At 50.0% G+C, this 26,501-nt stretch overlaps 1 protein-coding gene across 2 annotated transcripts in view; it reads left to right on the top strand.

Moving 5' to 3' along the window:
* The window catches only part of MTCL1 (microtubule crosslinking factor 1), a 132,689-nt gene that overhangs the window by 9,591 nt on the left and 96,597 nt on the right, over positions 1-26,501 (top strand). For both annotated transcript variants that reach the window (XM_062201373.1, XM_062201374.1), the window contains exons 2-3: positions 3,043-3,267; positions 5,955-6,113. In XM_062201373.1, the coding sequence (XP_062057357.1) occupies positions 3,043-3,267; positions 5,955-6,113 (384 nt within the window). The remainder of the gene's footprint in view (positions 1-3,042; positions 3,268-5,954; positions 6,114-26,501) is intronic.

Below are 26,501 nucleotides of genomic sequence, written 5' to 3'. Positions count from 1 at the left end.
ATGGGAAGAAGTTTTTATAATTAGGCTATAAGCCTGGAATGAGGAGAGAATGCATCTACATCCAATTTTGATCCTCTTTTGATTTGGTCTGAGTCACTGGTATGCATGTGTCTTCCATCCACAAATACTTTTTTTATGAGTTTTTTTTTTTAAATTAAAAAAATTTTTATTTGGGGCCCAGTGCTATGGAACAGCCATCTGCAGCGCTGACATTCCATATGGACACCAGTTCAAGTCCTAGCTGCTCCACTTCCAATCCAACTCCCTGCTAATGCACCTTGGCTCAACTGCTTGGGCCTCTGCATCTACATGGGAGACCCAGATGAAACTCCTGGCTCCTGGCTTTGGCCTGCCCCAGCCCTGGCTGTTACAGCCATTTGGGGAGTGAATCAATGGGGTGGGAAATTTCTCTCTCTCTCTCTCTCTCTCTCTCTCTCTCTGTAATTCTTTCAAATAAATGAATAAATCATTGAAAAAAATTCAAGAGTGATAGACAGAGATCTCCCCTCTGCTGTTTGCTTCCCAAATGCCTGCAATGGCTGGGGCTGGGCCAGGCTGAAGCCAGGAGCCAGGAACTCCTTCCAGGTCTCCCATGGAGGTGGCAGGGGCCCAAGGTCTTGAGCCATCATCTGCTCCCTCTTGGGTGCATCAGCGAGAAGCTGGATTGGAAGCAGAGGCGGCACTTGATTCCAGGATGGGCGTGTCCTAAGCAGCAGCTTGACCCTCCGTGCCACAGTGCCCGTTCCAGTCTGGAAGTAGTTTTTGAGGGCCTACTGTGTGCCTCGTGCTGCTGTAGCTGCAGAAGGAGCAAGATAGAGGCGTCTGTCTCCTCTGAAGCTTGCCCTGGAGTGTTGGTGACAGAGCCCAAACAGGAATAAAACACCGATCGGAGAGCATGGCAGAAAGTTCATGGCAAGTGGGTGTTATGAAAAAACTGTGAATGGACTTTGAAATTTTTTTGCTCCCAAATAAGTTTCTCTCTTCCATTTTTCATGCAATGTGCTAAGTACCCTGGCTCTACCAGATGGTGATGAGAGGAAGGGACACAGTACAGCCAGGCAGGGACTGGACGCTGAGGGGTTGCAGAAGGCTGGGAAAGCGCGTTTGCAGGGAGGGGGTGGCAGGTGACCCCTGGAGGCCCCCTGGGGTTTGGGTGGGTGGTGAGGAGGAGAATAGACTCTGGCAGGATCAGAGGAGCAGAGAGGAGGCAGGGGACCCAGTATGTGGCAACACTTACACCTGAGAAGGGTGGCTGTCACGCTGGAGCCTGATGCACTGGCTGTGGAGTGGGAGTGATGGGGAAGGGCAGGGATCCTACCTTGGGCTGTCCTTGTCCTTGTTCTTCAAATTTAGCCTGCAGTTTGTCCTTCCATAACAGAGGGGGTGTTGGAAGGAAGCAGCACTGGGGACCCAGGAGCAGATGGGTCATTTCTGAGTTACTGTCCTTGCAAAGCGGGAGGGGGCGCTTCAGCACAGGTTCCTTCAGGTCCCTTGTATTTTTAGGGATTAAAGTTGAGGGGAAACTTCCTTAGCGCGGGAGATGGCCTCTGTGAGAGATGTGCCTGTTCCCTCTCCGGGTTTCTTAGAGAGTCGGCTAACAGCCTGCTTTCAGTTGGGTGACGACGAGCTTCAGCCTGGGCGACCCTGTTGACGTCTCTAGTTTGGTCCAAAGCCGTGGGCTCCTGTCACTTTTGGTTGGCACTCCGTATTCAGAGTTCCTTCTTGTGGCCAGCAAAGAATGGAAGTGTGGGAAATAAAAGTACAGGGGAACAGGAAGAAGCAAACGCGATGCGTGTCTGAAGTCACGGAAGTGTTTCATCTGTAGACGCAGCTGCTTAATCAATGCTGAGGTTGATTTGTGGGAGAGAATGTTAGGGACATTTGCAGGCTTGTTTGTAACCCCAGGGCAGTGAGACAGGTAGGTCTTACTAAAGCTTATGTTCTGTGAGGTCTCTTTGGGTATCTCAGTACCTTTGTTGTGCCTCAGAGATACAGGTTTATTTTTTATTTTTATTTTTTAAGATTTATTTATTTATTTGAAAGAGTTACACAGAGAGAGGAGAGGCAGAGAGAGAGAGAGAGAGAGGTCTTCCATCCACTGGTTCACTCCTCAATTGACCGAAACGGCCGGAGCTGCGCCAATCCGAAGCCAGGAGCCAGGAGCTTCTTCCAGGTCTCCCACATGGGTGCAGGGGCCCAAGGACTTGGGCCATCTTCCACTGCCTTCCCAGGCCACAGCAGAGAGCTAGATCAGAAGTAGAGCAGGGCCGGTGCCGTGGCTCAATAGGCTAATCCTCCGCCTAGCGGCGCCGGCACACCAGGTTCTAGTCCCGGCCAGGACACCAGATTCTGTCCCTGTTGCCCCTCTTCCAGGCCAGCTCTCTGCTGTGGCCAGGGAGTGCAGTGGAGGATGGCCCAAGTGCTTGGGCCCTGCACTCCATGGGAGACCAGGAGAAGCACCTGGCTCCTGCCTTCGGATCAGCGCAGTGCGCTGGCCGCAGCGCGCTGTCCGCGGCGGCCATTGGAGGATGAACCAACGGCAAAGGAAGACCTTTCTCTCTGTCTCTCTCTCTCTCACTGTCCACTCTGCCTGTCAAAAAAAAAAAAAAAAAGAAGTAGAGCAGCCAGGTTTTGAACCGTTGCTCATATGGGATGCCAGCGCGTCAGGCCAGGGCAATAGCCCGCTGTGTCACAACGCTGGCCCGAGATACAGGTTTAAATTGGTGTTTGGTTTGAATCTAAAAGTTTAATTATCCACAGAGCTTATTTTATCTATGATTATGTAAGGATATATTGGGAGCGGATGAGTTCCAGGAGACTGCAACACAGAACCGGAGTGGTTTCTAGGTTCGGGTCCTACAAGAGCTCAGTAGACATGGGGTGATGTTGTCTGCGGTGGGAGCCTACAGAGGCCAGCCAGGCGAGGGGTGGTGGCTGGGCTGCAGGGACTCGGCCTTCAGCACTCAGGACCAGGGTGGGGCGGAGAGGCAGACGGTGTCCTTTCCGATGCACTTGGCTGCTACGTCTGCTCTGTCTGCACAGGACGAGCTGGATGAGCTCCGAGCTGAGATGGAAGAGATGAGAGACAGTTACCTGGAGGAAGATGTTTACCAGCTGCAGGAACTCCGGCGAGAACTGGACCGCGCTAATAAAAACTGCCGGATCCTGCAGTACCGTCTCAGGAAAGCCGAGCAGAAGAGCCTGAAGGTGGCCGAGACCGGGCAGGTGGATGGCGAGCTCATCAGAAGCCTGGAGCAGGACTTGAAGGTCAGTCGGGGAGAGGGCCTGATGGTGCGGGCAAAGCCAGGAGGGCTGCCGGGGACCGGGTCCCATCTGAAGATACAGCCTCAGACCTCGCATACAGAGTGCTTCTGTCTGCCTTAACAAGTCTCAGTGTAGACATTCTTAGTTTACTTTATGGCTTATAGATTAGGTGGGTTTATATGACTTTGACAACCTGAGATTTGAACTGGTCATAATATAAACTGAAATAAACTTTTAAAAAAAATTTATTTTATTTATTTGAAAGAGCTACAGAGAGAGGTAGAGACAGAGAGAGAGGTCTTCCATCTGCTGGTTCACTTCCCAAACAGCTGCAATGGCCAGAGCTGAGTTGATCTGAAGCCAGGAGTCAGGAGCTTCTTCTGGGTCTTCTACGTGGGTGCAGGGGCCTAAGGACTTGGGCCATTCTCTGCTGCTTTCCCAGGTGCATTAGCAGGGAGCTGGACTGGAAATAGAGCAGCTGGGACTCAAACCAGGGTCCATATGAGATGCCGGCACTGCAGGTTGGGACTTTAACTCACTGTGCCACAGCACTGGCCCCTGAAATAAACTTTAAAAAAAATCAGATTTAGGCCAGCGCCGCGGCTCACTAGGCTAATCCTCCACCTTGCGGCGCCGGCACACCAGGTTCTAGTCCCGGTCGGGGCGCCGGATTCTGTCCCGGCTGCCCCTCTTCCAGGCCAGCTCTCTGCTGTGGCCAGGGAGTGCAGTGGAGGATGGCCCAAGTGCTTGGGCCCTGCACCCCATGGGAGACCAGGATAGGCACCTGGCTCCTGCCTTCGGATCAGCGCGGGGCGCCGGCCGCAGCGCGCCAACCACGGCAGCCATTGGAGGGTGAACCAACGGCAAAGGAAGACCTTTCTCTCTGTCTCTCTCTCTCACTGTCCACTCTGCCTGTCAAAAAATAAAAAAATAAAAAGTTTTTTTAAAAAAATCAGATTTAATGGATCTTTTTTAAAATTTTTTTTTAATTTTATTTTTTATTTTTTGACAGGCAGAGTGGATAGTGAGAGAGAGAGAGACAGAGAGAAAGGTCTTCCTTTTTTGCCGTTGGTTTACCCTCCAATGGCCGCCGCGGCCGGCACGCTGCGGCCAGCGCACCACGCTGATCCGATGGCAGGAGCCAGGTGCTTCTCCTGGTCTCCCATGCGGGTGCAGGGCTCAAGGACTTGGGCCATCCTCCACTGCACTCTCTGGCCACAGCAGAGAGCTGGCCTGGAAGAGGGGCAACCGGGACAGAATCCAGTGCCCCCACCGGGACTAGAACCCGGTGTGCCGGCGCCGCAAGGCAGAGGATTAGCCTAGTGAGCCGCAGCACCGGCCCAGATTTAATGGATCTACAATAGAAAGAATCAATACCTGCCAATTAGTCCAACAATTGGATAGAAATAGTACTTTCTTTTGTTTGTTTGTTTGAAAGGCAGAGTTACAGAGAGAGAGAGAGAGAGAGAGAGAGAGATGTCTTCCATCCACTGGTTCACTCCCCAGATGGCCACAACTGCCTGGGCTGGGCCAGGCTGAAGCCAGGAGCCTGGAACTCCATCCACGTCTCCTACATGGGTGGCAGGGCCTAGATACTTGGGCTGTCTTCCACCGCTTTCCCAGGGAGCTGGATTGGTTCAGTTGAGGGCCACTTTGTAAAAGTTGTCCATATCACTCAACATTTTTATTGTTACTTAGTTTTCTAGGATACACAAAACCTGAAATTTTCGGAACTCAAGTGAAACTTGTGTGGTGTGACTTAACTGAAGACACAGGATCCTACCCAGTTGTCTCTGAGAACCACTGGCAGAAATGGGAATGAGGCGATGAAATCCTAGACTTTATGTCCTTTGCTCTCTCCGTGGGCAGCAAGACTGCTCTCGGGACCTGATTATCAAATCATTTATCTAGAGATGAATTATGCACGGTGTCCTCCTTGTGAAGGGAGTACTTGTGAAATCTCATCTAGCCTCTCATGATGGGGAAAGAGTCTTCGTAATTCTGTCGGTTATCAGTCACTCACAACATGTCATTTTGTACGATAAAGGGTGATTTATATTTGTCTTACGTACTTCCTTGCCTCATTTGCCGTCAGAAAGTGAAAACGTTTAACTTGCTTGAACATTCAGACTTTCTGTCACCCTGGAGTAGAGAGTTTAGAACTTGACCGTGCTGAACACCTGCACACAGAATTAGCTGACGGGTTTTTTTTTTTTTTTTTTAGCAGGCATGTTCAGTATTGCTGTGGGGAACAGAAATGTTTATTTGTGTATCATTAAGGTTTTGAATGTATCACTTACAGCCTGTGAGCGTGGGTGTTCTTGTGATTTTCTTTTAAGGGTTATGCAAAGTGGCTCTTTTTTTTTTTTTTTTTTTTTTTTTGGTCCAGATGAAAGCTACATTCCCACTTAACAATATTGACTTCTTGTTTTAAACCATGAGTCCAATAGCCCTGATCTGAAATCCAGGGGACCAGAAGAACGTTTTGAATTACAGGCTTTTGGCTTAAGGATGCTCAAGCGGTAACACCCCCTCCTTTTAGGTACAGGTCTGTTAACTACGACAAGGTCCTAGCTCATCAGCATCACTCTGTAGCTCCCAGTGACTTTGGCCTCTGCGGTTGTCTGAATTACCCTTAGCAGGCATGGCGCTTCCCACCCTGATGGTTTGTTTCCGTGTGGTGGATGCAGGTAGCCAAGGACGTGTCTGTCAGATTGCACCACGAACTGGAGACTGTGGAGGAAAAGCGTGCGAAGGCCGAGGACGAAAATGAAACTCTGCGGCAGCAGATGATTGAAGTGGAGATATCCAAGCAGGCCCTCCAGAACGAGCTGGAGAGACTGAAGGAGGTAACCACCCTGCCGCGGGCTAGCCTTCCTCCCTCGCCCGTGCGCCGTTAGCTGCCTGGGATGCGCAGGGTCCCGTACTTGCTGTGTGCTCTAAAACAGGGCACGGTAGATGATGAAGAGCATGTTTGGCTCAAGAGCTCAGAATGGTTTTTGCAACTCTGTAGCATTCTAAACAAAGAAACAAAACTGCACCCAAATAAATCCACCCCCTCCCCAAGCAAAGAAGACTAGAGGCAAGACTGCATGTTACCTGCAAGGCCTGAAGTACTTGCCCTTGGTCTAATAATCCCCATTCAGATCGGCTGGCTGTTCATTCCCGTGAGGTGTCTAATTCTGTGTTACCAGAGCACAGAATTAAGCAGTAGATTTTTCCTCCCTCCCTCCCTCCCTCCTCCCCTCCTTCCTCCCTCCCTCCATTCTTTCTTTCCTATTTATTTATTTATTTATTTATTACTTCGAGAGACAGAGCGCGCCCACCTATTGGTTCACTCCCCAGATGCCTACATCGACACCGAGATGAGGCCAAAGCCCAGAGCTGATATCTCAATCTGGGTCTTCTGTGTGGGTGGCTGGAATCACTCGAGCCACCACCTGCTGTCCCCAGGTGGAATTGGGAGCAGGAGCCAGGAGTAAAACCCAGGTTGTTATTTTTTTAAGAATCTTTTCTTCCAGTGAGCCAGAAAATATATTATGATTATCTATTAAAGCTGTACGTATGCTACCTATGTATATTATTCAACTGATAAGATTTAAATATAGATCTTTTTACATTTTAGAGTATGATTGTTCAGCAAAGTGGTCTAGAAAATGAACATATATACATATAGGTATGTATACTTTTTCATTTGTGTATGGCAGTGCGCATCCTGTTTTCTTGTTGATTTCCATTATGAGATTAGAGTATAGTGTTTCCTTGGAAAGCGTCCTGCAGATCTGTGACAATGACATTAGAAACTCCTGGTGCTGGCAGGAAGACGCTGCTCCCGGCTGGCGTGTCACCTGCCGACGGCCTCACTTAGCAGTTCATTTCTTCTTTGGCTCATTTTCCTGCTTCAGCCTGCCATTCGCTGTCCATCCAGCCATCCAGCACCATGCTTGGGGCTGGAGACTGGGGCTGTGCGGTCCAGCCTGGCGCGGTGAGCAGAAGGAATTATGGCAAAGCAGAAAGTGCCGCCACCATCGTGGGTTCTCCCTGCCCCCGTGCTCACAGCCGTCTTCATTCTTGACCTTCATTCATCCCGTCCTTTCACAGTGCCCTTCTGGAATGCCAAGCTGTGTGGGACAGGGGTGAGGTTTTGGCTGTCCAGTTGGCGGTGGAGTCCCCGTGCCTGGCCCCTACGAGGGAGAGGATGAGAGCCCGGAGCCTGGGTGGCCAGCGCCGACCTGGGGTAGAAGGAGGCTTCGGGAGAGGAGAGGTTGCCTCTGAGAACTTGCCTCAGTGCCCGGCAAATCCCTGGCGCTTAGCCTACAGGTGATTTGCCCCGGGCCCAGCGCAAACTGCCTGATGGTGGTGGCGAGGTCTCATCTCGTCCCTCTGCACTCCCAGTTGCTGGTGCTCTGCTCCGTTCTTTTCCCTTTGTCTGTGTTTGCCTGGAGATGGGGCCAGGACGCTTTCCTTCCCAGGATTTCCAGGCTGAGCCTGACCTGGCAGGCGGAGGAAATCTTGTGTGTACAGAATTCTGTATCCTAAAATACACAGCTTAGAAGTGTATTTAGAGGTTTGGCATGGGTGTGTTTGTGTGCAGCTATGTAATATGCGTGTGAAATACGAACATACATGAGTACACATGAGGGCACCTCATAAAGTATGCAGGAAGATGGAAAGACGTTAATTTTGGTGCAGACATTTTGAAGTGTGTGCATTTGAGGAGTCTTCTAGAAGTTCATGGAAAATGCGTATCATGGAAAAGCTATGCTTGGATTTCACGTTTTTCTGTGTCAAAATAAACTTTCCTTTTCATTCTACTCTCCTATAAACTTTTAAAAAATTACCTGTTTATTTAAGAGACATTGGCAGAGAGCTCTTCCTATCCAAGAGTTCACTCCTCCAAAAGCCAGGGCTGAAGCTGGGAGCTGGGAGCTGGGAACTTAATCCAGGTCCCCCATGCGGGTGGCAGGAACCTAGTCTTGAACCTGCTGCCTCCCAGGACTACTTTGGCAGGAAGCTGGAGTCAGGACCTGGAGCTAGGAGTGGAACCCAGGTATCCAGGTGGGGGAGCAGGCATCTTAAGCGTTAGCCTAACTGCCCACCCCTCCTTGAACTCTTTGAGATGCCCTCGTATATATTTAGGCAAGCAAAGATTCTTCTGAGTAGATTTAAATGGATTTGTGTAGGACCTGGCATCTCTTTGGAGGAAGAAATGATGACTGCTGTTCTTGACGCTGAAGACAAGGCCGGGGTAGGACGAGGGTAGGACAAGGATCTTCAGGGAGGCTGCTGTGGGCTTGTGGAGATGAGGAAGAGGTAGAGGGGTCACCTCCTCCCACCTCCCACCTTCCACCTGCCACCTCCCGCTGTGGGTTAAAGTTACTCAGAGGGATTACTCAGCCGGGGGTGAAATAAGGATTTTACCTCTAGAGTTGCAGCCCGACTGGTGGGACTGCATAGCTGAACCAGACTTGTAAAGCTGACGGAAGTCTCCGGAGGGTTAGATGCTGGGAGGTTACACGGGAAACAGAGAGTGGTGGCCCCTAGTGATGCAAGGTTTGGAGGTGGTAGAGGAGGTGTTTATTGGGAGATGCCAGCTGTTGGCGCTGTGAATGGGCTCCTTTTACAAAAGCCGGAGCAGATGCAGTCGCTTTCCTGTAGCGCCGAGGACGATGTCTTCCCTGCTCGGAGCCTTGCTCTCCATTGTTCAGCTCTGGAGTTTTATAAATGAGCATGTGACATCCTGGGAAAGGCGAGGGCCGCACACGCGTTGTGTGTGTCTCTGAAGAACAAATGTCTGTGTCCCCCTCGGCCTCGGCGGACAGGGGAAAAAGCCTCCCCAAGCCCCTGCAGCTCTGTGGCCTCCACGGGGCCTCCTCTCTTAAGCTGCCTGGTGGGCAAATCCCACACAAACTTTCCCCAGCGCTGGAGATGCTGTGTGTCCAGGACACATTTCACCCCTCTCCCTAGCCTGTGCCGTCCATCTCTCCTGTTTGTGTAATGGTCCACATCCTTCTGCCTGCTGTTAGTCCACTTGCTCTTGCTTTAACAGAAGACCTGGAGCTGGGTCCTTGCTTGAAAAGCAGAGTCACTTGTATATAGCTCACAGTTTTGGGGTAGCCCCAGCTGTTAGGCCTTTGGTGGGGGGCTCCTTTTCTGCATCACTGTGTGGTGGCCTCACTGTATAACTCACTCATTCTCAGAACTCAGCGACTCGATGGGACCAGCACTGATCCCTTCGGAGGGCAGCACCCGTGACCTAGGCACCTTCCCTGAAGTTGCACCTCTTCAGGGTTTCTCTGTCTGCACACTTCCACTGGGGACCGAGCTTCCACGAGAGCTTTAGGTTCTGCTCCTGTGCTTCTGTAGTCTCTTGCTGCTCCATGATGTGTCAGGGATGGACCTTGGAACCTGACGGAGTCCAAGAAGCCAGACACAGTGTGTGATCGCATTTATAGCCAGTACCCAGGCAGGCGTATTCAGATAGACAGCACGGATGAGAGATTCCTGGGGTTGGAGAGAGGAGAGAAGAGGGACTATGGACTGTTCACTGGGGATGAGGTTTCCATTGGGGTGATGAAAATATTTAGGTACTACATAGAAGTGGTTGCAACCACATTGTGAATGCAATAAATGCTATAGCATCGTACACTTAGCGATGGTTACTTTTATGTTATATGAAACTGTTAATTTTTTAAAAAAGATTTCTATTTATTTATTTGAAAGGTAGAATTAGAGAGAGAAAGAGAGAGAGAGAATGAATATCTTCCATCTGCTGTTTTACTTCTTGAATGCCTATAACCACCAGGAACTCCTTCTAAGTCTCCCAGATAGGTGTCAGGGTCTCATGTACTTGAGCCATCAATTGCTACCTCCTAGATGCGTTAGCAGGGAGCTAGATTAGAAGTGGAGTATCCAGGACCGCAGCCAGCACTCCAGTAAGGGCTGCGGGCATCCAAGTGGTGGCTTAACCTGTGTCACGACACTGGCTTCTGTTATGTGGATTTTAATCTCAATTAAAAGCCTTTTTTTCTCTCTTGTATTCATACTTTCACCAATCCCCCTCAAATGAATATTTGAGGGCTGGCACCATGGACTGATAATATGCATTATATATATGCTGTTTCTAGTCTTTTCTTTTTCTGATTTTCTCTCTACATCTAAGATTTTGACAGTGTCCTTCTCTGCTTAAGCAGCCTTGCCTTGGTTCTCAGTGGCCCAACTCTGATGACCTGCGGGACCATTGCTGCCCAGCCTGCCCCATCTCCCTGCTGGATTTCTCACCCCATGCCTGTAAACCCTGGAGCTAAATCAGAGCGCAGTTCAGAAGGGTGCGAGGTGACCATGCCCTCTGGTCCTCTTTGAACTAATGGAGGTACGCAGTGGGAGATGGGTGCCATTTTCTGCTGCTTTCCCAGGCATGTTAGCAGGAAGCTGGATCAGAAGTAGAGCAGCCATCTCTTATTTGGGATACTGGCTCCACCGGCTGAGGCTTGACCCACTGTGCCTCAATCTGCTCTTTGTTTTCCATGCTTTTTCTTTGTTTCTTCTATTTTTCGTTGATTTTCTTTTATTGAGGTTTTTTTTTTTTTTTTTTTTGAAAAGCAGAGAAACAAATAGAGAAAAACCTCCCATCTGCTGGTTCACATCCCACATGCCTGAAACAGCCAGGTCCCAGCCAGGCCAAAGCCAGGAGCTGGGGAACTCAATCCAGATCCCCTCTGTTGGAAGGCAGGGACCCAACTACTTGAACCATCACTGCTGTTGCTTGGGGGTGCGTTAGCAGGAAGCTGGAATTTTGAAGTAAGCCTGGTCTCAAACCCAGTAACTCCAGTATGGGCTAGGATGTGGGTGTTCCAGGGGGCAGCTAGTTGCTGCACCAAATGCCTGCCCTGGATTGAATTTTTAATTCTCATGTTTTCTCTCTATTGGCTAGGAAGCTACACATTCTATTTTTTTTTTTTTATAAAATTACTCTTACATGTTTAACATGTATGTTTGACTTGAAATGTAAACGTTATCATCTCTGTTCTTTCTCCTGAATAATGCAAACATCTAGAAAGCTACAACTCAATCAACTCCTGTTCCTCATGTTACAGTAATCATCTTCCCGGGCCTGAGTTATGGCATAGCGGGTAAAGCCACCACCTGCAATGCTGGCATCCCGTATGGGTGCTGGTTCGAGTCCCAGCTGCTCCACTTCTGACCTAGCTTCCTACTAATGGCCTGGGAAAGCAGTGGAAGATGGCCCAACTGCTTGGGCTCCTGCTACCCATGTGAGATCCGGAAGAAGTTCCTGGCTCCTGGTTTTGCCCTGGCTCAGCCCTGGCCATTGTAGCCATTTGGGCAGTCAATCAGCAGGTGGTAGATGAACCTCTCTTTCTCTCTCTCTCTCTTACTCTCTCTCTCTCTTTGTAACTCTGACTTTTGAAATAAATAAATATTTAAAAACATAAAGAATATACAATAAAATTGCCTTCCCCCGAGTTGATTGATTTTTAAAGAAAACTTATTTAATAATTATAAATTTCAAAAGTACAACTTTTGGATTATAGCGGTTTTTCCTCCCATAACCTCCCTCCCACCCACAAACCATCCCCCGGGTTGATTGATTTAGCACTCAGTGCTCATTTGTATGCATTTATAGATGTCCCAGTGGGTTGCTCATCGTTGCTTCTTGAGCATTACGTTTTCCTTCTGAGTTCAGTTTCTTTCTCGCTGATCTGTTAATAAACCTCTCAGTAGCTTTTTCCAGTAAGTGGTGTTGTCTGAAAATGCTTTTAGTTCAGACTCGGTCTTGATAGATGTGTAGCTGGGTTAAGAGTCTAGCACTTTGAAGTTTATACTCTGCTGTCCTGTGGTTCGTTTTGCTGTTCAGAGGTCTGCAGTCAGGAGACTTTTCATGTTTGTAAATGGTGTCCTCATTCCTGATCACTTTCATGCCTTTTCATGTTTGTTAGTCTGTAATTTCAATCAGGTGCACCTGGAAGCATTGTTATTTTGCTCAACATTCATTGTCAATGTGAGTGTTTATACTTAGGAAATCTGGACAATTCTCACTCATTGGATTGCATTTAGTGGTGACATTTTTTTTTTAATAGTATTTCTTCCTTATTTTTTGTGTTTCTTCTAGAAGCCTATAGTGATCTGGGACCTTTATAGGTTGGCCTTTTTTTTTTTTTTTTAAGAGTTATTTACTTGAGAGGTAGAGTGACAGAGAAGAGAGAGAGAGGTCTTTCATCTGCTGGTTCACTCCCTGCTTCTTCTAACAGTCAAGGCTGGCCCAGGCTGAAATCAGGAGCCGAGAACTTAATCCAGCAGCAGCCCAAGTCCATGATTTGCTGAATTGGAAGTGTGGATGGGCCTCAGTCCTAGGTAGTTGGCTGTGGGATGCCAATGTGCCACACTGTCTTAACCTGTTGCACCACAGCGCCTGCCCCGGGTTGGCCCTTTTTATTTTGTCCTCCATGTCACTTTAGAATGTTCTCTTTGTTTTCAGATGAACCTTTTCATCTCTGTGTGCTGCTTTCTGGGTAATTTTATGCAATTCTTATCCAAGTCACCGATTCTGTCTTATAAAGAGGACAGTCGCTGTTTCATTCATTCAGGAAGTTTTCACCTCAGTGAATTCACCTTCTAGATTTATGAAAAGTTTGCTAGTTTGTTTTCATAGGCTTTCCTTTTTTCCTCCATCATCACTGTTTCTTGTTTCAAGTCTTTAAGCATTTTGAGGTCACACAGCCTCTTTCCGTGTGTTGTGTTATTTCCAGTCCTTGGCGTTACTCATCCTTCTATTGGTCAGGTTTGCTCACTCACTCCCAGTGGATTTTGTGATGAGGTCATCTGAGCGGGAATCTCCCGGGGTCTGCTGAATGTCCTACTGGGGAGACGTCCACCTGGATCTGCTCCAGGGGCCTGGGCTTGGACGTCTGGTCCTGATGCCACTCTGGAGCTGTGTGTCACATGGCTCCTGTGGTTGTGGCTGTCAGGCCTGCTTGTGCCATTGGCCTAGGGCACTGGTACTCCCCCGGGGTGATCGTCCCCCCCCCCCCCCCCGACCCCGGGTTCCTGAGCAGGATTTCTCCTTCCCTCCTTGAGAAATGCTCAGGGGACGCTCTTCTCAGGCCCCGGCTGGGAGGCTGCTGCCTTCTGCCGCCCCCCACTCTAACCCCTAACAGGTGCCCAGTACTGACTGCTCCGCTTGTTCCCTGACTCATGGCTGACGCTGGGGGAGTTGTCTTTTCTCATTCCTTGGAAAGCTGAGCTGTTTGTGAATGTTTGTTGTATTTCATCTAGCGTTTCCAGCCACATATTGGGAAGAAGGCTCAGGATAGCTCAGTATCCTCCCCGCCCCCGCCCCTGCCGCCGTCCTCCCTCTGTGCCCTGCTGCTCCCTCCTCTGCCCCCACTCACCTCAGGGCTTCCTGTCAGGGCGTCTTTCTCCGCCTTCCTCTTCCAGCGGGTGAGGATGTGCTGTGTGTCATTACGTTTAAGTAGTCCGCAGCCAGAGTGTCTGGAAATACAGGTGCGCAGACATAATAAATGATTTACTGCTCTCACGCTGCACTGCAGTAAAATACGATGGTCTGTGTTTCCAGGCTTTGTGGTCCCCCTCGTAAGCTGGGGTTTGGCTGCGTGAGCCAGGAGATGCATCCTTGGGCAGCAGTCTCACCCCAGAGGGCGTGGCAGGACACCGGCTGAGTTATAGGCGGCTGCCCTGGGCTCAGGGCCTCACCCCTGGCCCCGCAACTAGTAGGGCCAGTGGGCCACATGGTGGACAGGCAGGCATTCTGCGTGCTGGTTTGATTTGCTCATCATGATTTTCATGGAGGTGGGGGGAGTCTAGCAGAGACCAAGAAGGAGAGAGACATCAGTGTCCTAAAAGCATATCCCAGCTTTGTGTCCTGCGAGGTTAATAGTGAGGGAAAGTGGAGAGGGGAGGAGGAAGAATTGGGAGCTTCTGGTTAAGCCGTTCCTCAAACATACTGAAACTTGAGCAGCATCTCTGTGTGTGTGTGTGCGTGTGTGCATGAGTGTGCGAAGCCTGGAGTATGGGAGGACATTATCTTCGTTGTCGCTGCTCCTGTGAGCTATTTTTTTTTAAATGCTTATTTTCACTTACTTGAAAGACAGAGCAGTAGAGATAGAGACAGAGACACACACAGAGAGAAAGAGAGCTCTTCCATCCACTAGTTCACTCCCCAAATGCCTGCAACAGCCCGGGCTGGTCCTGGCCAAAGCCAGGAGCTAGGAGCTCCATCTGGGTCTCCCATGTGGGTGTCTGGGACCCAAGCCCTTGAGCCATCATCGACTGTCTCCTGGCTGCTGCCTGGGAAGCAGAGCAGCTGGGACTTGAACCGGCACTCCCATAGGGAAGGTGGGTGTCCCAAGTGGCAGCTTGACCTGTCCCCCAATGCTGGCCCCATCCTGGAGTCTTGTGTTTCTTGTCCCAACCTGAGGGCAGGGATGGGACGCCAGAGCTGAGTCCAGCAGGGAACTGAAACCTGCCCAGGAAATCCAGCATTGAGAGGTGCACGGAGCGGAAGGACTTGGTGTAAAGGTTCCTGAGGGCGTCAGCTGTAAGTGGAGCAGTTTCGGTGGCTGGGAAGGAAGGGGGTGTGCGCTCAGTGAAACAACCACGAAGCGCTCTACTGGCTCATTCACCCTTGCTGCTAGCAGGAGCAGATCGCGGTCTGTGCTGGCGGCCAGGGACCCAGTGCTCGCAGCCAGTTCTTGGAAAGATCAAGAGGAAATCATGTTGAGGTCTCCCGTGGGCTAGCACAGAAGTCATGGCCTCTTTGCGGCACCTCCAGATGGTCTCCTGGGGCTGTCTTGTAGGAGCCTTGCTCGTGCAAGGCCATGGTGGGTTTATTTGCTCGCTAGTGGGTTGCTGTGGCTGAGGCTCAGGGAGGGTGAGGAGCTTGCCCAATTTCAAGTGTCTGAAATGCTTTGATTTCTTTCTCCTTTTAAAAAATATTTATTTGTTTATTTGAAAGAGTTACACACAGAGAGAGAGAGAGAGAGAGAGAGAGAGAGAGAGAGAATGAGAGATCTTCTACCTGCTGGTTCACTCCCCACATGGCCGCAACTGCCAGGATAGGGCCAGACTGAAGCCAGGAGCCAGGAGCTTCATCCAGGTCTCCCACACTCCCACATGGGTTCTGGGGCCCAAGCACTTGGGCCATCTTCTGCTGCTTTCCCAGGCCACAGCAGAGAGGTGGATCGGAAGTGGAGCAGCCAGGACTAGAACCAGCACCCATATGGGATGCTAGTGTTGCAGGTGGTGGCTTTACCCGCTATGCCACAGTGCTGGCTCCTGCTTTGGTTTCTTAAGCTATGCTAGTTAATAGTTATTTTGTTTTCTGAGGGGTATTTTACTACCACTTTGTCTGATGGTGGTTGTGTGGGAAGAAGAGAAAATGGTGGGAAAAGGGAGGAAAGGAGTAGTAAGCATAGCCAAGGGGTGTGTGTGTGTGCATGTGTGTGTGCGTATGCGTGTGTTCTGTGTGTGTGTTTGTATTCTGTGTGTGTTGTGTGTGTCTGTGTGTTCTCTGTGTTTTCTTTGTGTCTCTCTGTGTTCTTTGTGCATGTTCTATGTGTGTTCTGTGTGTCTGTGTGTGTTTGTGTGTGTGTGTGTGAAGGAGGATGCAGATCCATCAGCTCCCATCTGTGCACAAGGCCAGACCCACACCCAGGCTTGAGGCAATGAGCCGAGGGGACCCTCCGGGGTGGTCAGCTCCCCTCATACGTGTGTGAGGAGGCCCCGTTTCCCTCTAGAGCCACCTCCTTGGCTGACAGACTCAGGCTGGAGCTCAAGGTCAATGACCTTGGAGCAGCTTGAAGGCCACCTCCTCCAGGGGGAGCTGCTCAGGCGGCCGCGGGCAGTTGGGGTTCCTGGCCCTGAGGGCTTGTTGAGGACAGGTGCCTGCCATCTTGCTCTGACCCACTCGTGCTTCTCTGTAAAACAAATTTCTACTTTCAGAAGCATTTATTACACTTCTCCTTTCATCCCTGCTGAGCACATGGTGGGAGGCCGGAGGAGGAGAGGCCTTCGCTTTGGGAAGGGTGAGTTTGGCCCCCAGCCCACCTCGTCGCTCTGCTCCACCTGAGCCTTAGCCTGGCCCGACTGCCTGCACCTGCTGGTAGTCCTCCATTTCTGCAGATCCTCCTGGAAATGCTGCCCCCTCGAAGCCTCCGCGGTGCTCTTTTCAGCCCCCCGAACAGACGTTTCCTCCCAGTGAAAGTGTGACATGGCTATTGTGGAAATGCGGGGGAAGACAACTAGAGAGGGAGAAGGTGCCCATCATTTGAACTGCCTGGCAGCATCACTGTTCACGTGAAGCCGGAAGCCACGCGATGCTGTTCTGTAGGGTGAAGTAGGATGCGATAGGGGTGTGATCTCCTGGAGCACGTGGCTTAGTGTCACACACTGTTGGTTGATAATAGAGCAACTAGCACAGACCTCACAGGAATGCGCGCGATGGGCGGGTGCATTAATCAAGTAGTGAACGGGTTGCAGAGGTACTGAAGTCCAGCCGCTCAGTGTAGAAGCAGGCCTCCATGGAAAGTGAGGGCTGATTAAAGATTGAGGTATCATTTTATGAGCGTACTTCTCAGGAGAGGCCGGCTTGACCACCTCGGTGGAGGCGTGGGAGGACACCCAGGGTAGGGCCCTCTGTGCTAGGAAGCAGTACCTGTGGTGGAGAGGGTGGAGACACACACTCTAGGCTGACGGACTGGCTGTGCCCTGAGCCCTCCACCTGGAGAGAGCAGCCTGCCGTGGCCTTGCTGTGGGGAAGGGCATCCCCAGATTAGATTTTGGGGATCAAGAGCCCCAGCTGCTCTTGGAGAGACCAGGCCAGGTTCTTGTCTTCCTGTGTGTGAGGATACAGCCGGGAGATGTATTGGTGAACAGCTGAGCAGGATTTACGTGAGTGTGGGAACCTCAAGAGACAGAACTGCCCCGCCCCGCCCTGCCCAGGCTGGGGTCATCCCTTTAGGGTAGGGGTGGGGCTCAGACAGGGTTTGGGGCAGACTGCCGTGCACGTGGTGGTCTCCAGGAAGCTGTCATGGCGTCTGGAGCATGATGGGAAGTGAGGCTCAGCTGCATGACGATGAGGGGTGTGATAGCCAGGAGTCTAGCTGTGTGGGGTCGGCTGGAAGATGACGGGACTTGTGTGCTGGCAGTCCTTGTCCCTTGTCCCTTGCTGACCCCTTGCGTCGTCCACATCAGCCCAAGCGCTCGAGTGGCCATCTGTGCTTTCCAGTTCAGTAGTTGAAGGCATTAGCTCACATCTGGGGTCCCCAAAGCTATGACATTGTGAAGGGAGGAGGAGTTCTGCATTCCAAGTTGTGGTCACAGCAAAACCTCTGTCACTAATGTAGCAAATCACATAAATGTTTGGAATCACTTCAAAGCTACCTATCACACATTTTTCTTTCTTTCTTTTTTTTTTTTCAAGATTTATTTATTTATTTGAAAGGTAGAGGTAGAGAGAGAGAGAAAGACAGAGAGATCTTCCATCCTCTGGTTCATTCCCTAAATGGCCGCAGTGACTGGAGCTCAGCCGATCCAAAGCCAGGAGCCAGGAGCTTCTTCTGGGTCTCCCACGCAGGTGCAGGGGCCTAAGGACTTGGGCCATCTTCTACTGCTTTCCCAGGCTACGGCAGAGAGCTAGATTGGAACTGCAGCAGCTGGAACTCGCACCTGCGCTCATATGGGATGCCAGTGCTGCAGGCCGGGGCTTTAACCCACTGCGCCACAGCGCCAGCCCCAGGTCTAGTTTCTTTATTCTGGATATTGATATCCAGTTTTCCCAGGATCAATCATTGAAGAAGCAGTTCTTTCTCCAATGTATGTCCTTGCTGCCTTTGTTGAAAATCAGTTGGCTATAAATGCACTGGTTTATTTCTGTGTTTGCTATTCTGCTCCTTTGATCTGTGTATCTGTTTTTATGTCGATACCATGCTGTTTTGCTCATTATCATTTTATAGTATGTTTTGAAGTAAGGCATTTGATGCCTCCAACTTAGTTCTTTTTGCTTAGGATTGCTTTAGTTATTTGATTCTTTTTTTTTTTTTTAGAATTTATTTATTTATTTGAAAGAATTACACAAAGACTGAAGTAGAGGCAGAGAGAGAGCGTGAGAGAGAGAGAGAGAGAGAGAGGGAGAGAAATTTTCCATTCATTGGTTCACTCTCCAATTGGCTGCAATGGCCAGACTTGAGCTGGTCCAAAGCCAGGAGCCAAGTGCTCCTTCTGAGTCTCCCACGCAGGTGCAGGGGCCCAAGGACTTGGGCCATCTTCTGCTGCTTTCCCAGGCCACAGCAGAGAGCTGAATTGGAAACAGAGCAGCCTGGACTTGAACCAGCACCCACATGGGATGCTGGCAATACAGGCAGTGGCTTTACCTGCTATGCCACAGTGCTGGCCCCATGTATTTTTCGTTGTCTATGGCTTTTCATTTTAATTAAGCTTTTTGGTTTTGAAATAATTGTAGATTCTGTCAGAAGATAAAACAGGAAATTTTTAGCTTAATTTTAACGAGCTTCATTTATGATTCTAGTATCAAACCCTGCTTCATTCCATAAGAGAATAAATGTTCCAATTGGTAGAGCACAGAGGAAGTTGTTTTTTTAGACAGAAAAAGGCTAAAGTGTGCTGCATCCCATATGGGTACTGGTTCATGTCCTGGCTGCTCCACTTCCAAGCCAGCTCTCTGCTAATGGACTGGGAAAGCGGTGGAAGATGGCTTAAGTTCTTGGACCCCTGCTACTCACGTGAGAGACCTGGAGGAAGCTCCTGGCTCCTGGGTTCAGCCTGGCCCAGCCCCAGCCATTGCCACCATCTGGGGAATGAACCACTGGATGGAAGATCTCTCTCTAACTCTGACTTTCAAATAAATGAATGAATCTTTTTTTTTTTTTTTCCCCTAGGGGTTGAAGAAGGCATAAACAGAACAAAAAGTAGACTGGTCATTTCAAAGTTACTCTCCTGGTAAAGCAGGAAGTAGGAGCTAGACCAGCAGAGAAAAGACTAATTAGTTAACGCTGGAAGCTGGCCTGCTTGGGAATTTGGCTGATATCTCTCTCCTCGTTTCTGGAAAGGTCAAATAACAACTTAGTTTCAGGTTGAGTTTGGTGACTTGGAACTCCATGTTGACTTTTAGTGTGGTTCGTTGCGCCTAGTGCAGGAGCCTAGTCCAAAACAGTGGCCTTTAATTGTTGCTAACAATCCAGATACCTGCGGTCCTGAGAACTAGTTCAGAGAGTCCCAGTTCCCGTGGCCCAGTTTCCCCCAGTGGTGATGTCTTGTAGCACTCTAGGGCATTCTCAGGCCCAGGGCATTGACAGTGACAGTCTAGATGTGAAACATTTCCATCCTCACAGGGACCCCTCCTGCTGCCCTTCCATCGCTCGGGACCCTTCCCTGTCACTCCACCCCCATGCCTCTGCCCAGCAAGCACTTCTGGGTCCTTCATTCCTGTCCTCTCACCATTTCAAGAGTGCCGTAGAAATGGAAACACACATAAACATACTTATGGCTTGGGGGGTCTTTCTCTAGAGATTTGGCCAATTGTTGCGTGGAGCCATAGTTTATTCCTTTTCATTGCTGAGTCATACTCCAGCGTATAGATGTATTGCAGTTTATTTAACCTGTCTTTGATGGACAGCTGAGTTGTTTCTGTTTTGAGGCTATGTGATGTAAGAAAAATATCTGCTCGGTCTGCTCCCATTTCCCCACCCCTTTCCTAGAACACACCTCCTCCAAAGTGGTAAGTGTCTTTTGTTCAGCGAATGAGGTGTGTAGATGGCTGGGGCTCTTGGTAGACTCAAGGTGGCTGTGTGATTAGAGGGCAGGGCCTGTCAGTCCACCTTCTGCCTCTGGGCAGGGAAGAGAGATGGGCTAAGGGTCTAGTTGATTGCCAGTGTCCAATGATATAATCTGCCATGCTTTTTAATTTTCTTTTTATAAAAAGATTTATTTATTTGAAAGGCAGAGTTACAGAGAGGAGTAGAGACAGAGACAGGTCTTCCATCTGCTGGTTCACTCTCCAAGTGGTTGCAACGACTGGGGCTGCATCAAGCTGAAGCCCAGTGCCTGGAACTCCATCTGGGTCTCCCATGTAGGTGACGGGGACCCCAGCTAGGTTTATTCCAGGTTCAGGATATGCATGAGAACCGGATTTATTTAAGGAGATCACAGAAACAGGACTCACTCACAAGTGCATGCAGGCAGCGTCCCTCCATGAGGTGAGAGAGGCATCAGGCCCCACCCCTTTTACCGGGTAGGGGGTGGCGCCCTACAGTGTACAAGCGGGGAGGAGTTTGGGTGGGTGCAGTGCACGTGGGGATCTCTTGAGAGCTGTCAGAGTGTCTCCACGTGGAGTTTGGCATACACGAGGTCGTCCTGGCATCTTGTGCAAGGTGGGGAGTCAGGCTCAGGTGCATCCTGGGAAAGGAGGTGAGCTGAGTCTGCAGCCATGTTGGGTTGGCAGGTACTGGGCTGGGATTTAACAGTGTGTGGCTCCTGCAGAGAGACTGCTGGCAGTCTCTCAGCTCTGTTCATTAAGTAGCCCCCTGCCTAGCCCGCAGGAGCTGTGAACATTTGTGTGTAAGGTTTGTGGAGCCATTACTTCTTTTCTCAGATGCATGCCCAGTAGTTCAGTGTAATAGTTGCATGTTGAGTTTTTTTTTTTAAAGAAAGTGCCAAAGTGTCTTCTAGAGTGGCCGTCTATGTGACATTGCTGTCAGTCATGTGTGAGCACCCTAATTTCTCTGTCTCTTCACCAGCACTTGGTGGTCTCACTGGTTTTTTGTTTTAGCCATTCTGTCAGGAGACAGATTTTTCACCGTGGTTTTAATTTGCAGTTCCTTAATGGCTAACAATGTTGGACACCTTTTCCTGTGCTATTTACCATCCATATCTGCTCTCTTGGTAAAATGTCTCTTATGTCTTTTGCCCATTCTCTAATTGAATTGCTTGTTGATTGTACTGTTTTTTCTTTCTTTCTTTCGTTTTAGCAGTTGAGTCTTGCTCTTTCCTTGTGTATTCTACATACTAGTCCATTGGATGCAAGGTTTGGAATTATTTTCCCCTACTTTGTAGCTTGCCTTTTCATCTTCTTCACAGGGGCTTTCTTTCTTTTTTTTTTTTATTAAATTTTTGACAGGCAGAGTGGACAGTGAGAGAGAGACAGAGAGAAAGGTCTTCCTTTTTGCCGTTGGTTCACCCTCCAATGGCCGCTGCGGCCGGCGCATCTCGCTGATCCGAAGCCAGGAGCCAGGTGCTTCTCCTGGTCTCCCATGTGGGTGCAGGGCCCAAGGACTTGGGCCATCCTCCACTGCCTTCCCGGGCTATAGCAGAGAGCTGGCCTGGAAGAGGGGCAACCGGGACAGAATCCGGCGCCCCAACCGGGACTAGAACCTGGTGTGCCGGTGCCGCTAGGCGGAGGATTAGCCTGTTAAGCCACGGCGCCGGCCCACAGGGGCTTTCTTAGGGCAAAAGTCAGCAGTTTTAATGAAGTCCAGTGTATTGTTATGCCCTTTCATGGTGCCAATATTTTCTCCTGGGTTTCTTCCTGAAATTTTTATCATTTTATGTTTTTCACTTATACCTACGATCCATTTTAAAGTTAATTTTTATATAAGGTATGATATTTTGTTTCATTTTTCGCCTCCTGGTGTGCAGTTGCTCCAGCACTGTTAGTTGAAGGGCTGCGTCTCCTCCACTGAATGGCGGCCTTTGTCCAGAATCAGTTAGGCACATTTGTGGGTCTATTTCTGGGTTTTTTGTTCTGTCGCGTTGCTCTCTGCCAGTATCACATGGCCTTCCTTCATTACTGGGTGGTAACGATTTGTCTAGAAAGTGCCTTCCCGGTGTGGGGTCTCGTTTGGCCCCTCTGCAGCACTGGGAGGTCCTCATGTCTTTGCCTGCATCACGTGTCTATGTAGCTCTGCCTTTATCAGCCACTCAGGAAATATTTGTTGGGGGAGTAAAGGTTATCTCACTTTTATTTTCCCACGAGAAGGAGCCACAGCATTATTTAAAAATCTTTTGGTGGGAATTTTTGATTCTGTAAATGATTACCTCGGTACGGTTAATACAAGCCAGTCGTCCTGTTCTAGGTCAGGTGTTTCGTTTGCTTGTTTGTCTTGGGGTTGTGTCCATGGGTGGTGAGAGGTCCAGCAAAGTGGCTTCCATTCTCATTCCTGAGCATTCAGCCAGGTTTCCTGAGGATGCGCGAGGCGGGCTTGTCCTAGGGATGCACGAGGCGGGGTTGTGAGCTGAGCAGCCTCTTCTTCCTCGCTTGTTTCCCCCGTGGGCTTGTCCGTTGCACTGTGGCACTTCGGCGGCCTTCGTGCAGGGACACTCAAGTGTGGAGACACGAGTCAGGGCAGATGTTGGTGCCCTGTGGGACGTCAGAAGCAGAGACGCTGCATGGACAGCGTTCAGTTTGCGGATGTTCCCTGAGATTCCAGATCCATTATTTCTGCATTTCTTTTTTCTTACAAAGATTTAGTTATTTATTACAAAGTCAGAGTTGGGGAGGGCAGGGAGGAAGAGAGAGAGAAAGAGAGAAGTTTTCCTTTTGTGGTTCATTCCCCAGATGGCCACAACAGCCATGGCTGGGCCAGGCCGAAGCCAAGAGCCAAGAGCTGCATCTGGGTCTCCCTGTGGTTGGCAGAAGCCCAAGCACTTGGGCCAGCTGCTGCCTCAGGCCATTAGCAGGGAGCTGGATCGGAAGTGGAGCAGCTGGGCTGCTGGTGTGTCATGGGAGGCAGCTTTACCCGCTGCGCCACAGCGCCAGCCCCAAGTCTCACCATTTCTTCTTCTCCCCTAACACAGCATTTCTTGCAAGAGGAGAATCCTGGAAAATATGGAGGGCAACACTTGGACATATCTTCAGATACTTATGCATCAGAATGGGACTTACCAGTTTAGTCAAATAGACTCTGTGTATGGTTGATTTTCCAAGTAACAATTAAAATATTGATGGAGCATATACAAAGGTACTTCAAAAAATTGTGGAAAAATGGAATTAAAAGATAAGTTTATTTTGGTGTGAAGTATTGCAATCATTTAGTTGTATTTCTGAATAACTTAGACTTCCCTGGGCAGTTGACTGCATCACGTTTATAGCATTGTACGATGGGAATAAATAAATAGAATCCATTTCTCTTATAAACATTTCCCCTTCCATTTGATTCTTTGAGCTATAATGAATTTAAATGCTGCAGGTCATGTTATTTGATGTATGATTAAGATGACTTTTATCCTTAAGTGCAGAGACACAAGTAAGAAAAAGAAATGTTAGAAGATACTCGATGCTGTTGTGTGTTTCCTCAGTGTACTTGCTTGGAATTTCTTTGACTCAAGTGAGCCATCGTACATTGAGTGGTGTGATTAGGAGCCAAATAATCATTTGTTGATATTTTCCCCCAATCCTCATCACATCACACATGTGCTTTCTTGAAACTCAAGAGGGAATGCAGACAAGCGTGGGGTGTGCGCGTCTGACGGCTGGCATTGGAACGTGGCGTTGCTGCTCCTCTCTGGGTGCTGATGGAGCTGGCTGCCAGACAACGCAATGCTTACTTATTAAATGCACGTTTGTGTCTATTGTTTGATTCTGAGTGGTTGGAGAACACCCTTGTCAGTCGTTTCTCTTTTGTACTTGGCTTCATCTCCTCTAGCCGGAAGAGGGGGAGTGAGCAGACTGGGAAAGCTGTGAGGGCAGTTTTGGGGGGACCAGTGAGGGATGCCGACTCTGGGCATCCCTCATGGGATGGGCCAAACCACCATGGTGGGAGCGGGGACGGGACCAGGTGTGATCCTCTGTGTTCATTCCCAAGGATTGCAACGACTTTTTTCATAAATGTCAGAAACAAAATTATTGCTGTAGAATCCTCTGTGTAGTACTTTCGTAAATCACAGGAAACATGAACATTTAAAGACGAGATAATTTCATGCAACAAACACCTGTCTGTTTTGCTCTAACCACCGCTGCAGAGCGCCCAGCACCCTCTGATGACCAAGCTCTTCCAACATGCCTGCCGAGAAGTGCTGCAGGCACAGCCCCGTGAGTGGGGCACAGGGGCTCAGCCACGCCACCCTGTACTTTCCAGTTTTCAGAGAGCACGAAGAGCTTCTTGTTAGTGCAAGGGTTCTCTTCATAGGGGTTTTTGGTTGGGCTTGGATTTGCTTATAAACAAGGTTCTTCCCGGGAACACCTAATTCACGCGACCCAGACACCATCCAGCCTTCCAGAAGCATCGCACGTGCTGGGGCGGGCTGGGAGGGAATCCCTGCCAGGTGAGCTGGCCGCAGCAGGGTTTCTCAGCCTCTGCGCTGCTGACCTTTTGGGCTGGACTGTTCCTTGTTGGGGGAGGCTGCCCTGTGCAGTGTTGGAGTGTGGCGGCATCCCTGCCTGCTGTCCACTAGGGGCCGGGAACCACCTCTTCCCCCTGTTTGCGAGAATCAAGCACATTTCCAGGTGCTGCCCAGGGCCATTTGGTGGAGAGGGAGGCAGACTCACCCCCGACTGAGAACTGCTGACCAGACGCGCACACTCAGAAGTTGAGCCTGGAGTCTCTGCCTCCAGCCGCTCGCTCGGCAGCTTTGGAGGGAAGAGACGTGATCGGACCCAGATGAACGCATGGCGTTGCCATTGTCTGTAGGTGTTCTTGACAACAGTGTCGGGTTCTTCCGCCTTGACAGGACTGTGAGGTGGCAGCAGATCGCTGCTGCAGCGGGTGCACGGGGTTTGTCCTCATACTTCAGGGAAATGCTCCCATCTCCCTCCTTACTGCATCCGGGTCCCATCCCGCTGCTCAGCCATCCCACTGAAGCTTGGACTTGGCTAATTGCGTGTGTTCTCAAAGGTGGACTGGCCTGCATTTTCTGGATGAGTAGCAGGTGGTGGTCTGTGTTCACCTTTGCTCTTGACCTCTTGCAAAACACCCTTTAAGGCGCCCTTGAACGTGACTGTGAAGGCTGCTGGATCCTTCTCTGCAGAGCCGCAGTGCTGGGAGCGGTTCCTGGACATGTTGCCTCTTGTGGCTTTGTTTTATGGAGGTGGCGAAAGAGACTACAGGGATACCTGCCTCTGGCCCAGCCCTGCTCAGCCCTCAGTGCCCATCAGAGCCCCCGGGGAGCTTTGAAGAATCCTGATGTCCGGGCCACACCCGAGCCCTCCCTGCAGAACTTCTGGGGCAGGACTCGGGCTTCTGCGTTCTTGCCAGTTCCCTGGTGGTTGAGGTTCAGCAGCGGTGTGCTGCGGAGGTGACGTGTCTGTGGCGCCTCCCTAATTGTAGCTGCGCATTCCCCTCCCAGGAGAGCTGCCGGGGTCGGTTAGGTTAATGAAGGGTAAGAGTTTCCCAAACTGGAGTTTAATGAAGATAAGTGGGTGACTTGTTTGGACAAATGACCTCTTTCCATCAAAGCTGAGGCCCCAGACAATTTAACGACAATACATAATTATCCTAGTGAGTTAGTAAGTGCAGTCTCGAGTTCTGTGTTGCTGTCACTACAGCAGCTGGAAAAGACAATAACTCTATGGCTTCCTGTCCATTAATTATAGTTTTCCTAGAACAAACCGGAGGCTGGATTCTGGGCTACAAAGCAAGGTGCCTTTGTCTGTGGTTCATTTGAAACTTGCTGCTCATCAGAATCCACTCCAGGCCTCTCTGCAACCTTGGGTTTTCTTTCTTTCTTTTTTTTTCCTCCTCATTTCTGCCCCTTTCCCCTTTCATGCACTCTTCTAGCTGCTGTGGAAGATTGTGCTGGTGTGGAAGGTGTGTGGCCCTGTAATTAATTCCAGGTCACTGCACACAGAATCTGCTGGGACAGGTGTACTTGGTAGAGGGTGCTCAGCTTCTGAACTGCTTCCCTGCCTCCTCTTCCATCCGTCCCATTCCGGGGAGTAGAACACATCTCCAGTGGAAGGAAGAGGTACAGAGAAGTTTGGCAGACCAGGTGGATTGCTGGGGAAAGCCGCCCAGGGCCACAGCTGCGTGTTCCTGGGCTCCCAGGACAGTGCCCAGTGACCCAAGGGCCTCACACATGTCATCCTTCGAGCAACCCAGTGAGCTGGGCAGGACATAGCCACTTCCAGCTGAGAAAATTGAACCTGGGGAGCACACAGGGCATTGTGTCCATGGGTAACACTGATGGGAAAGAGCATGTTACCGAGCCCCGAGTGGGGGTGCCACTGGCCTGCACTGAATCGCACCGGTGTC

This window comes from Lepus europaeus, chromosome 9 (genome assembly GCF_033115175.1).
Source record: "Lepus europaeus isolate LE1 chromosome 9, mLepTim1.pri, whole genome shotgun sequence".
In the NCBI taxonomy this organism is placed as follows: domain Eukaryota; kingdom Metazoa; phylum Chordata; class Mammalia; order Lagomorpha; family Leporidae; genus Lepus; species Lepus europaeus.
The sequence above is the reverse complement of the archived record's forward strand: the minus strand, read 5'-3'. Positions and strand labels throughout refer to the sequence as shown.